Source organism: Dendrobates tinctorius, unplaced genomic scaffold, assembly GCF_039654945.1.
Source record: "Dendrobates tinctorius isolate UK_male_01 unplaced genomic scaffold, ASM3965494v1 ptg000003l, whole genome shotgun sequence".
NCBI lineage: Eukaryota > Metazoa > Chordata > Amphibia > Anura > Dendrobatidae > Dendrobates > Dendrobates tinctorius.
The window spans coordinates 103,200,965-103,220,023 of NW_027361671.1; the positions used below are offsets into that span (position 1 = coordinate 103,200,965).

Below are 19,059 nucleotides of genomic sequence, written 5' to 3' on the forward strand. Positions count from 1 at the left end.
AAGCAGCCATAAGCAGGAATGCACAGACACATGCATCCAGAGCAAACACCCCCACACAAGCGAGAGTACAGTGAGCTCTCACAGAAAATACCGAGTGAGGAGGGGAGAGGAACAGGGAGGAAAATCCTCAAGGTTACCTGAACGGGCACTGGCGGACAGAGTAAGTTGGCGGCGCATCTCCCCAGACTAACATTAACCCCCGATGGCCTGAAAGGGAAAAAAAAGCACACACAAGAGAATCCAGACGGACACAGATCCAAAAATGGATCGAGACACCTCCTCCTTGCTTCTCCCTTGGCTCCTGAGCAGGCGTACTTTATCTTCCCTGTTGAGGGCAGAGTAAAGTACTGCAGTGCTCAGGTGCTGGGAAAGGTCAGAGAGTTCCGTGCCTGCACACTGCAGTACTTTACTGTGCCCTCAACAGGGCAGATATAGTATGCCTGAGCCAGAGCCGAGGGAGATGCAAGGAGGAGGACATTATCATATGAAGATGGGAGGCGCTGGACCGGACCGCGACACCCATTGGACCAGACCCCCGGGTGAGTATAATCTAACGCTTTTTTTCTTCTCTTTCAGTTTACATCGGGGGCTTATCTACAGCATTCTAGAATGCTGTAGATAAGCCCCTGATGGCGGTGCCGGCAGCTGATGGGGTGACAGATTCCCTTTAAACAGCTAATTGGTGATGATGCCGGTAGTTGGATCCCTACTGCTCTAGTATGCATGGCCTATTCCAAGACTGAGTAATACATTTAACAAAAAAAAAAAACGGATTTTAAATGCATTGACATTAGAAATAAAAAAAAAAAAAGCCTAGAAAGTGTTAGCTGAGGACCACCCATCTACTATATAATCGTCTAATTCTGTCTGTAACAGAAATCCCGTGGCGCTGAGTGGTCGCGCCCAGCCGGCCACGACCAATCGGCACATTGGAACGACGCACGCCTCCGTCGGGAGATAGAGATTGATTCTAGAATACCCGATGCATTAGAATCAGGCCACCATCTAGTATACTATAAGTGTCCAGGTGGTCCACGTTCTGCTCTGCAGTGATGTTCTTAAAAAGTTACTGCATAGTAGAGCAACTGCACAACATTGTGTTAGTATGGAGTCCGGCTGTCTGACACAGCCAGACTCCCCATAGTAAAGGTAAGTTTTTTTTTTTACCATATCTGCCTGTTTAAATGGCCCTGAACAAGCTATGTGTATACAGAATAAAGTGTACGGAGGGAGCAGGAGCTGCTGGGTCCTAGGAGATGGTCGGCACTATGCAGCCCTGAGGCGGAATTTCCCCTGCAGTTGGCTGAAACAAATGAAAAATCTGAAAACGTGTCCAATGTCTATTAAAAAAAAAAATGGTTGTGGAAAGGGGATCAAGATTTAAAATGTATTTTAATGGTCCTTTTTGGTCATAAATAATTAACACATTTCCTTTATTTTCCCACTGATATCAAAGGAAAAAAATGAGTATGAAAAGAACATAAAAATTAGTCCCTATGTATCACAAAACAGATCTAAAAATTATTTGGTTATCCGTACAAGGGAAAAATTTACAACCCTTTTAAACTGCTTGTAGGAAATAAAAATAAATAAATAAAAAATGTGCCTGGTCAGCAGTGGGGACAAACGGTCTGGTCTTGAACTGGTTAGCTATCCTGCTTTAGTGTAGACTGAGGAGCATGTGCTGGATGCGATGCCTCATTTCCTTTGAGCAGAACTGTAGGCATGTGAGCAGAGTGGTCTCATGTTGCTTTCACATCAGTGTGAAAAAATTTCCAGCAGCACACTGTGTTCTTGCAAGGGAAAGCAACAGTCCACTTGGCAGCGAGCCGTGTGTTAGATGGGAGTGTTCAGATGGCAGCCGTTTATAGGATGTGTGCAGGATCCTTCCCCCGACCCATCAGATGGCACACCATGCACATTCAGCAGGAGGCTGACCATTGTGCTGAACCTTGATATGTCAATGTGCTAACACACAACGAAGATATAGTAGATTAATAAAAACAACTGTTTCTATTAGATGAATAATAGGTACATTATATTAATAGTATCTAGTTATAGCCCATGACGCTAGTGATGCCGAGGTGGACCTTCTGTCTATCGGAGGAGATGCTAATGCTTCTTCTCGTTCTCCTCCGTACAGTCCGGATGCAGCAGACAGCAGTTCATTTGATGTTCAGCTCGGTGACATTATTCTAACCGCAACTGATGGACTTTTTGACAATATGCCGGATTATATGATTCTTCAAGAGTTAAAAAAGTTGAAGGTATGCAGCCATAAGTGACCAAACTCATGATGTGCATTTATTTTGGTATGTCCTGATTTCACCTAACAACCATGTAATACTTTTTCTCCTTCTAAATAGTTCCAATGACAGTCAGTACCATGTCTAGTAATCTGTTGTGCACGGATTCTGTTTGGGGTAGATTGTAATGAGCAGGAATCTGTCGGGGAAGCATTCCAGGTTGAAGGACAAGGGGCAGTAGCTTATTGGTCCCCTTTACATTAGGGACCAGTCATTGAACATATGATGATGCAGTGTGTATTTTAGGTTGGTGACCTTTCTAATGATGAATTTCCTCCTTCTCTCCAGAATGCAAACTATGAAAGTATACAGCAGACGGCACGCAGCATTGCTGAGCAAGCCCATGACCTGGCATATGATCCCAACTACATGTCACCATTCGCACAGTTTGCATGTGACTATGGTTTGAATGTCCGAGGTGAGACATAGTCTGTGTATGTAACACACTGGAAAGAGTCTGGGAGTTTGCATATGTGCAAATAGGGATGCTATTCCAGATGACAAACACTCAATTGCATACAATGCGCCAGAATTAAAAAAAAAAAAAAAAAAAAAAAAAAATTGTCTTCGTCTCTCTCTTCCTGATTCCTTCTATTACACTTCTTGTAACTATCACATTTGAACCCTTAACAGAATCAGTCAGCAGGTTTTTGCAATATAATCTAAGAGCATGATATAGGGACAGAAACACTAATTCCAGCGATGTATCACTTACTGAGCTGCTTGCTGTCACTTTTTTATACAATCACTGTTTTCTTCTGTAGATCTAGCAGTTCTCTGAATGCTGAGCTGTGTATAGCCCTGCCTAATCCACTGATTGGCAGCTTTGTGAATACTGTACATTGTCAAAAAGCTGCCAATCAGTGATGGGGCGGGATCACATGATCAGGTTGACTAGGAGGCACGAGAAAACTAGTCCTGTAGCGATAATCTTTTGCTGATAAAACAGTGATTTTATTGAAACGGCAAAACACACAGCCCTCTAAGTGACACGGTATTGGAGTCAAACTCTGCCCCATCCTGCTGCTCTCAGGTTAAATAGCAAAAACCTGCTGACAGATTCCCTTTAACCCCCGACACCCCTGGGCCATTTTCTGTTTTTGTTTTTCCCTATGATACCATTTTGAGGTAGAATGTTTTGATTGCCTCCTATTTCATTTTATTTCAATGTTACGGCTAACAAAATCCGTAATTATGGCTTTTCTAATTTATTTTTCTTGTGGCGCTGTTTACCAATTGGATTAATTTATTTTCTATGTTGATCAGACATTTCTGAATACAGTGATGCCAAATATGTGCTGCGATCATCTGATCGCCTGTGCAATACATCAGCACTGCTATGTATAGCAGAAATCATGATCTATGAATGCCGGCCATGAGCCTGCGTTGACAGGAGTAGCGTAATGACAAGCACGAGGGGCTTTCATGAAAACCCATTGCCCACCCCCACCCTACAATCACGTGACAGGGCCGAATTAAACCCTTCACCCCGATTCCTGTTTTCACCTTCGTGACCAGGCCAATTTTTACAATTCTGACCACTGTCACTTTAGGTAATAACTCTGGAACGCTTCAACGGATCTTGGTGATTCTGAGAATGTTTTCTCGTGACATATTGTACTTCATGATAGTGGTAAAATTTCTTCGATATGACTTGCAATTATTTGTGAAAAAAAACAAAAATTTTGAAAATTTCGCCATTTTCAAACTTTTTAATTTTTATGCCATTTAAATCAGAGAGTGATATCACACAAAATATTTAATAAATAACATTTCCCACATGTCTGCTTTACATCAGCATACTTTTGGAAACATAATTTTTTTTGTTAGGAAGTTATAAGGGCTATTTGAAAAAGGAAGTTATAAGGGTAAAAAGTTGACCAGTGATTTCTGTTTTTTACAACAAAACTTGCAAAACCCTTTTTTTTAGGGACCATATCACATTTGAAGTCACTTTTAGGGGCCTATATGATAGAAAATACCCCAAAATTACACCATTCTAAAACCTAGCTCTCAATTCTCAAGCTACTCAAAACCACATTCAAGAAGTTTATTAACCTTTCAGGTGCTTCACAGGAATTTTTGGAATGTGGAAGAAAAAATAAACATTTATTTTACTTTCACAAAAATTTTCCTTTAGACATAATTTTTTTTTTACTTTCGCAAGGGCAACAGGAGAAAATGGACCATACAATTTGTTGTGCATTTTCTTCTGAGCATGCCAATACCCCATATGTGGGGAAGATCGAACTGAGTGCACGGCAAGGTTCAGAAAGGAAGGAGCGCCATTTCACTTTTTGAATATAAAATTTGCTGGCATAATTAGCGGTTGCCATGTCGTGTTTGGAGAGCTCCTGATGTGCCTAAACAGTGGAAACCCCCAACAAGTGACACCATTTTGGAAACTAGACCCCTTAGGGAACTGATCTAGATTTGTATTGAGCACCTTGAACCCACAGGTGCTTCACAGAAGTTTATAACGTTAAGCTGTGAATATAAAAAAAAAATTTCCCTCAAAAACTCTTTTTAGCTACAAATTTTGTATTTTCACAAGGGCAAAAGGAGAAAATGGACCCCAAAGTTTGTTGTGCAATCTCTCCTGAGTTCAGATATGACCCCATATGTGGTCTCAAATTACTTCTGAGGCACAGTGCAAAGCTTAGAAGGGAAGTAGCGCAAGGTACAGTGCAGATTTTACTGCACTTGTTTGAGGGTGCCATGTTGCATTGGCAGAACCCCCCCATAATTTACCCCATTTTACCAATTAAACCTCTCAATGAAGTCATCTAGGGGTGCAGTGATTATAGTGACACCACAGGTGTGTCACGAACTTTATACCATTGGGCAGTGAAGAAAAAATAATTTACATTTTTACCACCAATATTGTGTGTTAGCCCCAAGTTTTACATTTTTACACTGGGAAATGGGTAAAAATGGCACTAGAATTTGTCCCACAATTTCTGCTGAATGTAGAAATACCCCATATGTGGCTGTACTACTTTGCCATACGGAGAGACTTGGGAGGGACGGAGTGCTATTTGCCTCCTGGAGCACAGATTTTTCTAGACTAGTTTGCGGATTCCATATAAAGACCCAAATAAGTGCTAGAAAAGCAGAATCCCCCCTCAGGTGACCCCATCTTGGAAATTATAACCCTTTGGGAATTTATCTACGGATGATTTTGACTCCATGGGTGTTTTCCAGAAACAGGCAGCAGTGGATGTTGCTGAGTGAAAATTGCAACTGTCATTGTAGTGACCAGTATGTTGTAGTGACAAGTACATTATGCCCAGCTCGTGCTTCTGGAGACACACACTTGTAAATTAGGCGGGCTCTCATCACTACCGAAATGCCAAACGTGGGGAATAAATGTGGTTTAGGCACAATGGGGGTCAGAAGGGGGGGGGCATTTGGATTTGGGAGCGGAAAATTTGCTGAATTTCTCTTGGGGAGCGAGGAGCCTATTCGCTTTTCCAGTCTTTTTGCTACCAGTAACGTAGAAGCCCCCTATATTTCCGTTAGCAGATGACGGCCCTGATTGAGGGCTTGCTTTTTAGTGGATTGAGTTAAAGCTTTTATTGGGAAAATTTTACATACCGTTTGGGATCACATTTATCTGGCGCTCTACGCTGAGCACTTACTTTGGGGTTTCCATCTAAATCTCCGAGTGACATCACGGATGAAACCCCCGAGGTATCCATTCTCTATAATGAGGCAGCAGATTTACTCTGGACCCCGTCTGGCCTCTGTTCGGCGATGTCCTTTTCAGAAGTGCACAAAACTGTGCAATCCTAAAAAGACTGACACCACCAGATCACAGGTCCCCTGGTGTCCACAGTGACTCCATCTGCCTCATTATAGGGAATTTTCCGCCGGGAGTTCTGTTTGAATCGCGTATTTCAGAGATTTACACGGAAGCGCTCATTGCAAAGCGCAGGATAAATGTGCACCGAGCCTTACTGCGATCTTTGGAAGGCAGAATGAAAAAATCAACCTCATCTGAAGAATTGTTTTTATTTATTTTTTTACGCTGTACTTCGTGCGGTATAAGTGATTACGTGACTTTATTCTTCGGGTTGGTGTGATTACAGTGATACCAAATTTATAGCAGGTCTATGTTTGGTTGCTGTCACACATTAAAATATGCTTTTTATTGCGAAAACTAGTTTTTGCATCACTATATTTTGAGAGCTATAATTTTTTTTCCATATTTTGGCCCACATTCATGTGAGGGCTTGTTTTTTGCGGGACGAGCTGACTTTATCGGTACCATTTTTGGGCACATTACATTTTTTGATCGCTTTCTATTCTGATTTTTGGGAGACCGAATGAACAAAACCCAGCAAATCAGGAATTGCTTTTTGTTTTGTTTTTTATACCGTTCCGTGTTTTGTAAAATTGGTAAGACAGCTTTATTCTTCGGGTCAGTACGATTACAGCAATCCCTCGTTTATATTGGTTAGGTTTTGGCGCTTTTACACAATAACTCATTTAGAGAAAAAAAATAATAATTTTTGCATCGCTTAACTCTGAGAGCTATAACAGCGGCATCATAGTGGTTAAATGCCTGCGATTGGTGCTAGGACCGATCCTGGGCATTGCTGCGGGGTGTCAGCTGTCACATATAGCTCAGCGTGAGGCAGTGCAATCGTTCTGCCGTAGATATACTGCACCTCCCGCAGAACAGTATATGTATGGCGCGTGTCGGGAAGGGGTTAATGATGCGCTTCCAGTCGCGGGTAGAGCACCGCTACACCTGCAGCCACTAAAGGCACATGACAGCTGATTAAGTCAGCTATGATGTACAGGGAAAGATGCGGCCTCAGTGTCAGAGCCCGTGTCAAGGTCAGGGACTCTACAAATGACGTCCTTTGTCGTGAAGGGGTTAGAACTGTCAGAATGCTGGCATAAAGGAGGCCCACACTTTCCATACAGCCTTGGGCTTTTCTGATGTGTCTGCTGTACACGGATTATTTTATTTTTTTCTCTTAAAATTGAAGTCCTGGTCGGGCTATTCACAAATGATGAAATATCTAAATTCGTGACACAATTTGCAAATTCTTGACCATGTTTGCGACCAGTTTGGCTGTCACTTTGAGCCTATAGATAGATGGGGATAGATATAGTGAGCTGATCTGCAGTAGCCACTTCATATTAAATGGAGCTGTGCTGTTCAGCTCTTTTCAGTGTTATTACTATGCTAAGGCTGGTTTCACACTAGCGTTTCACTGACCTGTGTCGGTCTGTGCATGGCTGCCGCTAAGCTCCACCCCCTGCCGCGCCTCCTCCTGTCAGCTCCACCTATGGGCTCATGACGCTGCATGCGACATGCGTACCCTATCTCTAGCATTGGGTACACAGGCTGTGCGCAGGTATGCGTTTGCCGGCGTATGCGTCCTTTTCACGGTGCGGCGACCTGCGCCAAACGCACCGTGTTGCATTTTGGTGCGCTCGGCGCACCGTAAAAAGGACGCATACGCCGGCAAACGCATACCTGCGCACGGCCTGCATACTCAATGCTAAAGATGGGGTACGCAGGTCGCATGCAGCGTCAAGCGCCCATAGGCGGAGCTTAGCGGCAGCCATGCGCAGACCGACGCAGGTCAGTGGAACGCTAGTGTGAAACTAGCCTAATATTGCGCCATCATATTTCACAGCGCTTTACAGATACTGTCATCACTGTCCCCATTGGGGCTCATAATCTATATTTCGTATCAGTATGTGGGAGGAAACCCAGATAAACACTGGGAAACCATACAAACTCTTTGTAGATGTTGTCCCTTGTTGAATTTAAACTCAGAACCCCAGTGCGGCAAATCTTCAGTGCTGACCATTAAGTTTTGTTTCTGAGCTTTTTGTTTTTTCACACCAGTTCCTGAGCCTGTTCAATTCGCCTGCAATATCCCTGTGACATGCATTGCTTCCTGGGGTGGTGCTATGGTATTCTATTAAGCTGATGGCTAATACACAATTTTGCAATTGGATATTATTAACCATTTATATTCTGTCTTGCCTGCTTGATATCATCATATAGACTTCAGATTACAGTTGACAGTCTACTATGCATGTTTGTATCTGCTGTGTACAACAACAACAAATTATAATCGTTTTGTTTTTCCCTTTAGGAGGGAAACCCGATGACATCACTGTTCTTCTGTCAATTGTAGCTGAATATACAGACTAAAATACCTGGAACATCTGCTACAAATTTAGCGTTCTGTTTCTTTCCCTGTAACCCTTGAACTTCTAATTTTATGTTATACTGTATCCTGCTGGCAGGACTGCAATTTTTCAGCATATTTCATTGGCCATTTCTAAAACCACGCCATGTGCGGATTACAACGGAGGACGAAGTTAAAACCACTACTGTTATAATGGTTGTGATTTACAGAAGGCGTAAATTTACCTTCATCACCCAACTAGGAGCAACATAAGGACGTGCCTCTGTATAAAGCAGCGCTTTTATCAGGACACTGGGTTTTGTTTCTAATTTTTCATTTTGCCAAAAAGCACATTTAGGATCCATTCAAAATTGGGGAAAAAATGCGGATTTTGTAATTCATGAATTTCCTGACATTTAGTAGATCTTGAATTCCCCATCATCATTTTGCATCTTTTGAACCTTGACTAGAAGCCTTTTTATATTTTGAACTGCTGTACTATACGACACAAAGAAGTTCCTTCAGATGTTTGTGTTCTTTTTAAGACTACTTAACTTAAAGCCATGTTTATATATGTGTTATATACAGATCTGTATATAATATATATTTTGGGTAACATTTCGTGACTATGCAGTGAAATTCTACCTGTCACTTCAGTTTTGGGTGTAAGTCGGTCACTTTAAAGGACTTTACTGTATTTTGAAGATTGCAACTCAGAAATACTATGTGACTGTGATTTCATTGTATTTTATACGTGTGTTGTGTGTAATGTTACCTCAGATTGTATATTAACGTTTTTCTTCATTTTTGTGAAACTGTATATTTGCATACCTATGTTGGGCTTTTATTTCAATGTCAACATGTACCATGTACATGTCATAATGATAGCACATCATGCTTGTAACAGGCATTAAATTCTCAATGAGTTACTCGTGTGTACGCAGTTAAGAAATGTATGTTCTCTTGCTAACCTGTTGTCTTGTCTACACAAGGTCACATCGAATGACTTCTGATATTGCCTTAACTGCCCAAAACTTGACAAAGCAGGAAAACCAGCATATTTACTCACAAAAAAACATGACTTTTCAATGGAAATTTGACATTCATTGCAGCTTGCCTTATTCATCCTCCTCATTCACAAGTAACCTACTTATCCTCCCAGCTGGGCTGTTAGCTCTTTATGCTTCTATACCTACCTGCTAATACACTTTCACTTTTTTGAGATTTTATCCAGGGAGAAAACCTCTAAAGACTCCAATATACATTAGATGAAAGTGGCTGAACGTGCCAATTTTGGCAGGATCAGACAAAAATCTAATGTTTATGGTGCCTTTAAACTGTCCCCTGCTACGTTATGATACGGATTGGGCAATTTCAATTCAATGGGCTGATGGTTTTGTTTAGCGGGGAGACCACCCGCTGCCAGAACACTCAGCCTGTCGACATGGCTACTAGCCTGGAGTACCACATTGGTTAGCGCAGGGTAAAGTGAAGGTCCAATTTTTACTATACATGTCCTCTACAATTCTTTGTATCCAGAAATGTAGGGGCGCTGTGCTGACAAGTGCCATTGGCCCTTTCTCAATGTGGCTTAAACCAGGCACTCCAGGTAATAGTTTCATTAACTGTGGCCTGGTATTCACAAGTAACCACTAGTTCCAAAAGGGAGGGGAGCCTGTTCTTAGGGAGAGGATGCCATCCGCTGACACAAACCTCCTAGTGCCCTTAAAGTGTTGTTCCTAACTTCAGACATGGATATTGTCAGATGGTGCTTAAAAATACTATTGTAATTTACTGCCTATTAAAATTTTCAGCTGTTCTTGAAAATTAAGAATTTTGTTTACAACTCGTTGCCAAAGAGACCGACCACTGGTGTTCTCTAGCTTGTAAGCACTGTGCTCTTAAGGCCTGTTTCACACATCAGTTTTTCACCATCGGTCAAAATCCGCCGTTTTGCAAAAAAAAAAAAACTGATCCACCATTTTGGTTGGCGGATCCGTTTTTTTCCCATTGAGTTGCATTACCGGCGGATCTTAACGGCTGGCCATCCGTTGGATCTGTTATTTTGCGGATCCGCCAAAATTTTGGTGTCCGCCAACATGCCTGGACAGACCATGCAACGTTTTTCGGCCGTCTGAATCCACATTTTACATTGCGCATGCCTGGAGGATTTGCCTTGGCTGCAAATTTAACCCTAAACCCTGTTCTGGCGGCAGAAAAAATTTCTCTCTCTTGCTCTCTCTCGCTCTCTCTCTCGCGGTTCCTTTAAAATTCTTCGATGGATCCGTTAAAACAACGGTCCGGTGCCAAACGACGTGGTCAGTACAGGAACGGATCCGTTGTCTGCCATTTTAGCGGATTTTAACTGAGGAAAAAAACTGATGTGTGAAACAGGCCTTAGATGGCAGGGATTAGGAGTTAACTATCACTCCAGGGATCCTGACCAGCTTCAAAACAGTTGATACAAGCTCTATAGAAAAGAACTTGCCAGTGCTGCACATGTTCTGCTGTTTAGCAGGGGTGGTCAAGCCTTCTAGGCAACGATCTGTAAGCATAAAAAAAATCTAAAGAACGGCTGAAAATGTTAACTGCAATAACTAGGAGATCTGACTCTTTATGAAGATATGAATAACCCTTTAACATTTGGACCTTATTGGTCACGCTGTTTTAATATGTCAATTAGGCACATTATAAATTGTTTGCTGGAATTGAAAATGATGTAAAAATTCTTTCCCCAAACAAGCGTTTGTTTGCATCATCCCACTATGAAATCCCTGCCCTGGAGATCAATAATTGCTCTGATAGTTTAATCATGTAGTACATTTACTAATGTTACTAATTTCACTGTCAGGAAAGAACATTTTGGAATCTTAAATTCAAGTTTACTGACAACCAGTTATTTGTCATATTGGGCTAAATAGGATTATATTTGGGGCTGACATTTGTTACCTATGTTGCTCTTCTTCACAAGACCTCCTGGCATAATAATTATGTATTAAGTGGGAATTAGAATTAAAGTAGAAAACTAAAATGTATAACGGGTCAGAGGCTGGCTCCTCTGTGGGCAGGCTAATGCATTGGTATTTCCTTTGCGATGTATAGATGATATTGGCCACCATAAATGTGGTTGTTATATAATGCCTTTGCTACATTAACCTCTTATAGACGGCATATTATAACACACATAAACATCCCGACCAAATATAGCTCTTGGGTAGCTTTCTTTTTAACTTGGTCATCCATAGTTCTACTGTTTTTAGATCCTAGTGGAGCAAATGATACCTGGCCATGTTTGTAAGCTGGTGATTGATGACAGACCATCTCTGGTTGTCCAGTTTGCACTAGAATGTGCACCAGCTTGGTTATTCTGCTTACAGGGGTGTTATACTGCTTCTTGATCCTCTGAGAACCTGGATCAGGTCACCTGTCCGCACACTAATCATCCTCTTTGCCACATTAGTTCAAAAACCTGATGGTGCAAGAGGATTGAAATAAAAGAATTCAGACTCCTTTTATTCTAGTAGTTTGTTTGTGTGTTGTCCTGGTCATTATGTCTTATTTGGGTGGCAAGAACAAATGTTCATGGGGAGGAGAATGGTCTCATATAATCTATTAGGCCAAACATTTTTGCTTTCTATAAAGTCTTTCCGGATAACCCAGCCTTCCATAAATTGTAAGTGAGCCTGAAGATACCATGGAAAACGTCTTACCTGGAGAAGTTTGATTCTTCATACAAAGTAACATTTACTGAAATTTGGAATGGTTGTGATCATTAAAGCTCAGTTGTCAGTGTGTTATGAATTATGATTAATTTAATCTTCGAGGCCAATGAAATGATTTCGTACTATTTTTAGTCTTCTGTTGGGCCATTTCACAGGGAATCTTAGTTGGATATGAAAAATTTAAAGTTGCATATTGTCAAAATGAGTTTATGGACTTTGCTTTTAGTCTTGTTATGGGGGCCGTGACTAAAGATGTTCGGTTACTCAGCAGTGAATATGAAGTCGCATGACAATCCAGTTTAGCTGTCTGTATGTAGATCGGTCTGATAAATTATGCATCTTAAAATGACTGGACGGTGAAGCAACTATCCTTGATAAAGATGCACCGATACATTTTAGGGCAATCACATCATAAATTACAAAGTAACCCTTAAAAGTCTTTCCCAGCATTAGAAAACCAGTCTGCTTTCTTCTAAAAATGGTGGCACATCTGGCTACTCTAATTGACATGGCATTACTTTAGCTCAAGTAATGCTGTGTCTGAGATCTCATGGATCAAGACATGTGGCTCTAAGTGTGAGTGCACACGTTGCGGATTGTGCTGCGGATTTTTCTGCTCGGATTTGGCTAAGGGTGTGTGCAGACGCTGCGGAATCCGCTGTGGATTCATCCGCACGGTTTTTGTAAAAAAACGCAGGTCAAAAGACCGCGGATTATCTGCGGTTTAGCCTGCGGTTTGGTCCTGCGGATTCACCATCTCCACAATGGTGGAGATAGGAACCCGCTGCGGATTCCGCAGAAAGAATTGACATGTCAGTTCTTTCTGCGGTTTCAAAACCGCAGGAAATCCGCGCGGATTTTTCCGCAACGTCTACACAGCGGTTTTTGTTTACCATTCATTTGAATGGTACTGTACACCGCAGCTAAAACTGCTGCGGGTCAGCAGCAGCCAAAACTGCTGCGGAACCTGCAGCGTGTGCACATACCCTTAATCCGCAGGTCAAAAGACCTTTGTTTTATCTGCGGTTTGACACCTGTACAATGGAGCAGGTGTGAAACCGCTGCGGATTCCGCACAAAGAAGTGACATGCTGCTGATTGAAAACCGCAGCAAATCCGCACTGAAAAATCCGCAGCATGTGCACAGCGTTTTTCATTTTCCATAGAAAATAAAGGTACTGTACAATGCAGCAGAAACTGCTGCGGATCCGCAGGGCCAAAAACACTGCGGATCCGCAGCAGAATCTGCAGTGTGCACACACCCTAAGGGTTAGACTTCTTTCCTCTGCCAAAGCAGCCTGAACCAATTCTGTTGTCCATTCAACAAGATCCTATGTTTTTGATGATCAAATTAAAGTCTCGTGTTTGGCGATATTTACCCATCCAGGTTATCATTGGTTCTATACAGGGTACAATTCCTATATATTTTTTTTAATTCTAAATAAATTAGATTGTTCTGTTTTTTAAAAAGGTCTCTTTTCATCTTGGGCATTTATGGCATAAACTATGAATATATTTTGACCCCAACTCGGATGAGAAACACAACGAAAATGTTAATGTAGAACCTGTCTTTCCATCTGTGTATGCTTCGTCTGCTTCTATACCTCTACTCATAATGATCAAAGTTGGAACACTGAGCAATGTAGCTCTTGGCTTCTCCCTCAAGTAACACCAAAGACGGGTAACAGTAATAGCTTTCCATACATCTAAAAGCAATATTGTAAGATAGATGCTTATGTTTTGCCACTTGTGTGATGTTCTGCACTCTACATATCAGCCTGGTCTCTTCCTTTTAACGCTGAATGCGCACAAAACATCTATTTTAAGATGAAAACAAAACCCATGCACTTCCTAAAGTGAAAATGATAATGTGATCAAAGTTGATGCTAGGACTAGTACAGAAACTCTCGCGTGTTAGGTTTTTGTTGTTTTTTATCATCTTTTATATGATGAAAGTTTAGTGGTTTTGGGGAAAAAGGGATATTCAGCTACTAAAATGCTGCTTTATCAGTATGTTACTACATTGTGTAAATTTGCATTAGTGGGAAAGTTTTGTGCGCTTGCTCTCTGCAGATCTGCTGAATGATAAGTGTAATGTAAAAATAAGTGTACTCAACTGAACGTAGTCTTAGAGTGTTGTCTTAATGTTGGGCCTCTTCCCTGGAAGAAAGAATACGATGTGTTATAAATGGGTTGTACAAAATTGGAATCACACTTTGTGTGTGTGTTGTAGTGCAACTCGGCTACATTAAATCGGATGTGGCTGAGGACCACATACAACCTACTCACAGGTGTCTAGTCCTATACAATCTGTACGAGGCTGAATCTTGGATGTGCATATAACCGCTATTTATGGGTGATCTATCTAGGACAGATGATATCTAGCTGTGTGTAAATGTTCAGTTACGTAAAGTTGCTAAATTTCTGCCTTTCAGTCGGAAAGTCTACTTTAAGATTTTAAGGCTGTACATGGTAGATCTTGGTGACAAGGGTACATAAACAGAGTATTTTGAATGTTTGTTTTTTTTATGTAGCTTCTAAATGGAAATGTCTGCATTTCATGTATGATGTCACAAGTATGGGAATAGACTATGTAAATATATGAAAGTAAACAGTAAAGTTATTTAATAAATATAGTATTTATACTAAAATGTTCGTAGTCACGATCAGTGTGTTTTTTTTTTTTTTTTTTTAAATCCCACTTGCCTTAGAATTTTACTGTATCCATTTTATTTGGTCGGTTTGGCCTTAGGTGTAGGGTTTTTTTTTTCGCATTGCTTTTGAGGACACTTTCTAAATATAGTAATGCTTTTTTTTTTTTATATACCTATTTTGAATAAAAAAAAAACCCTGACCAAACAGCATGAAAGATAAAGTACATGAAATTAAACAAAAGTAAGATTTCAGCACACCAGTCACATTACACTGGTAGTTGGTGATCTGCCATAATAGCCATGTAGTCCGCAAGATGTGAGTGCTTCAGTTCTTAAGGCTATGTGCACACACTGCGGTTTTGGCCGCAGCAGTTCTGCAGACAGTGTACAGTAGCATGTTATCCTATGGGATTTACATTCTGCTTTGCATATGCTGTGGATTTTTAACTGCGGAAAAGCTGCGGTTTTGAGTCCACAGGAAGAAATGACATGTCAATTCTTTTCTGCGGATTCTGCTGCGGTTTACCATCTCCTCCATTGTAGAGGTGATAATCCGCTGGTAAAACCGCAGATTATTTTACCTGCGGTTCCGCAGATAAAAAATCCGCAGACCAATCCGCAGCGTGTGCACATAGCCTAAAACTTGCGTAATCTTCAAGATCCTTCATATCAATAAAATGTTTTAAATAAGACATTTTTTTTTTTTTTTTTTGAAATTGCATCTGTAGTTATGTGACAAATGAATCAATGACTTAAGACTACAACATTTTCCCATTAGCCAGGTGAGTAGCAGTCAGACTCTTCATAGGGTCTGTTGGCAGCTAATACAGGACTTTAGGACAGAGTGGGGCAGGAGAAGGCGTGTAAATCTCAATACAGAGGGTTGCCAGTTAGGGATACTGAAGATCTGCTGAATTGTGAAGTGTAGGGCTGCTTTTTAAGTAAAGATGATCCTATAAATTTAATGTTACTTGCAGACTGTGCCCCCCATTAAACAGTTGTATAGATTTCATCCTGGTTATACTGTATCTCATCTGATGCTTCAGTTTCCTTTTTGTGAATGGTTTCTTACAAGCGCTTCCTAGCAGCACATCTTGGGTTTTTGTGAATTTTTTTTTTTTTTTCTACTACTCTTGGTTACTATCAAGCAGTTGCTAAGATGAAATGGCCAAATTGACTTCATACTTTACCAATGATCTGAAGTTCTTGCTCCAATTATCTTCTATTATACAGAATGTTTCCTGGCCACTGCCTGCTCTGCACACTGATTTGTCTCATACACGAGAAGCGGTGGTCAGCGGCACATAACTTGTTTGGCCTCGTTTCCTGGCTACCTAAACATGTGGTGAGTCACACAGGGGGGTGCTCTGCTTCCTGACATTGTTAATAAATCTCCCCTGGTAATCGCTGTTCATCTATACTCTCTTCTCATAAAGTTAGAGAAATTAAATTTGTCATGATGCATGAATGTTGTAGGACAGCATCAACATTTCTAAAAGTTGTGGGTATAATGCGGACGCTTCTTTGTAAACATTTCCTAAAATGGCCGTACAAGAAATAAAACAAGGCATGAAGAGCCATTTCAGCAAGGCTGTGAAAAGCTGCTCAATGCAGGATTGTACAATGAATGTTGCAGTTAATATGAAGGCACTTTACATCTCTATGTATTAATGTGTATATATAATCTTAGTATACACACATGCTGCCAAAGAAGGTATGTAAATGGTTCCCAGCCAAGAGGAAGAAAGCTGGATCTCTAGTGCCACCTATTGGAGGTAGGATGTTTCACTAAACCGAAGACCTCAATATGAAATTACATCAATTTGTAGACCGTTGTTTTTGTGTTCTTGCGTGGTCAGTGGCTGGGTGGGAAATCAAAAAACGCTCCGTTTTTTCTTTGTAATATTTCTTTCTGCAGGTAAATGTCCTTTTAATCAGCCTTACCAAATGAAGTCAGACAGTTGGGGATCATGCAGATGTTCACGTGAATCAGTCCTAGCACCGGCTGCTCATGTTTCTCTTGACTTGAGTGTGACAGCCTCATAAAATATATGAGGCTGTCACATTTGGGTTGGGAGAGACACGGCCAGTCCATGCATTGCAGTCTGAAATTGAACAGAGAGCCACGGACATCTGCATGAACTCTTAAGCCCCCATCTCACATAGCTGTTGTCTCACTGATTTTGTGACGCAACAGCGATCTCGCTACATGTGACACATTGCGGTGATTGGGCCCCTGCTGCGATGTCGCTGATCGTGCTCGAATGTCCTGGGCCATTTTTTTGATCACTGGTGTCCCGCTGGCCAGCATGCATCGCTGTGTTTGACAGGGACAACAACGAACAACCTCAATACTACAGGTCTGAGAGACAGGGTCCCAACGACCGTCGTTTTGTTGCTGTTGAGATCTGACTGACATCTCACCAGCAACCTCGTAGTGACACACCAGCGATCCCTACCACGTCGCATCATTGTTGGGATCTCTGGTGCGTTGCCAAGTGTGACGGTACCCTTACTTATTTGGTCGCTATGTAAAATAGGAGGCATTACAGCACATACTTTCTATGTGGATGAATAGTAGTCTGCATGCCCTTTTCACAGGGAGTATTTGCTGACCTAAAAATCTGGCTTTGCAAAGTTTGTTTTCTCCACCAGAGTAAACGGCACTGCTGAGGAAAAAGGAAAAGTGACCACTTCCTCCATCTGCTAAGTCACCCACAAGCTACCTGCAGTACTGGTAAAATCGGTTGCAGGGAGTGCAGAGGGAATTTGGGGAATAGCAAAGAGAGACAGATGTGCTGTACTGTTGCCTATGCAAAATGACCATACCTATAAATTATCAAGAATAACTGATTATTTTTCCATGCAGAAAATTATCACTTCTATATTAACCCTCCATACTATACTATTTATTGAACTGAACACCAGATATAAATAATAAATGTCCAGCACTGCATTGCTACTAAGGATCAGGATTGCAGAACGGGCTATGGTAAAATTTAAACTGGACTTATGTTTGGACATAGTGCAGTGTATGTCTGAGCAGAGTGGGGCATTGTCGTTTCTTCAGAGAAGAGGACTAGAACTCTAGTGCCACCTATAGGAAGTAGCAGTCCTAAAAGTCAATGTCGACCCTTTACGCTGTGTGCCCACAGTAGAGTTTTTAGGAGTCAAACTGCTTCAAAAATGCTTAAAATAAGCTTCCCATTCATTTTAATGCTTTTTGGCCTTTTTGTGTCAATGCATGCGTTTTTTACCGCTAAGGAATCGCTTAGCGGCTAAAAATGCAGCATGTTCATTACTTTTGCGGCTTAGTCCGCGTTTTTAGCTATTTCCTATGGTCCAGAAGACGTGTGGAAAAAACGCATCAAAAACGTGCATTTTCTGGGAAGGAGTCCGGTTTTGTGTCAGGTTTAAAACGCTACTGTGGGCACTTAGCCTAAAGGTGTCTTGTCACTTGACGTAATAAAGATTTTCAGGCAACGTCACATTACCTTTTGGTGTCCAGACAAATGTTATCACCAGTGTATTGCTAGGGGCATGACCTAAATGTTACCGGCGCAAAACAAAATATGCAGACATTGCATATTTCCTATGGATATGTCAGCAGCTCATCTGCAGCGTAATACAGTAACAGCAATATGGATGGGATTTGACCAATCTTTTTTTTACATGTGAATTAATGTGCAATGAAGATTTTCAAGTCTGTGGCATCTCACTTCTTTTTAAGGCTGCTTTTACACTTACCATGTTTTTGCAGGTCGTTTTTGCGGCCCCCAAAAGATTTCTATGGGGCCGCAAAATCGTCCCGCAAAAATTCCACAGTGTGCCGTACAGCCGTGAGGGCCGTGAAAAAGGATCGCGCCTGCTCGATCTTTTTCACGGCATACGGACACGGGCCCCCATTGAAAATGTTTTTGCGGTGCACCGTGACTTCTGGTTTTGCCTAACACCGGTTTTTTTTTTTCCAATACTATTTCCATAGTATTGGAAACATGAAAAACGTCGATCCGCAAGATTTTGCTGTCAGTTATTGCAGCAGACCGTAAAAATTGCGGCAATACGGCCCGCAAAAAACCCAGTAAGTCTGAAAGTAGCCTAAGGAATACATTGCCTTCACTCATGCAATACACAGGGTGAAGTCTGTGGTATTTCCATAAAATCCATGGCAAACCCTGCATGTAACATGGATTCTAATGCATATTTGTGGTGACCTT

The 19,059-nt window shown here is 41.4% G+C and overlaps 1 protein-coding gene across 1 annotated transcript in view; it reads left to right on the forward strand.

Moving 5' to 3' along the window:
• PPTC7 (protein phosphatase targeting COQ7) overlaps positions 1–9,396 on the forward strand; it is a 50,058-nt gene extending 40,662 nt beyond the window's left edge. Inside the window, exons 4-6 of the mRNA XM_073565474.1 lie at positions 2,144–2,267; positions 2,595–2,724; positions 8,432–9,396. Coding sequence (XP_073421575.1) covers positions 2,144–2,267; positions 2,595–2,724; positions 8,432–8,490 — 313 coding nt within the window. The 3' untranslated portion in view covers positions 8,491–9,396. The remainder of the gene's footprint in view (positions 1–2,143; positions 2,268–2,594; positions 2,725–8,431) is intronic.
• The last annotated feature ends 9,663 nt before the right edge of the window (positions 9,397–19,059 follow it).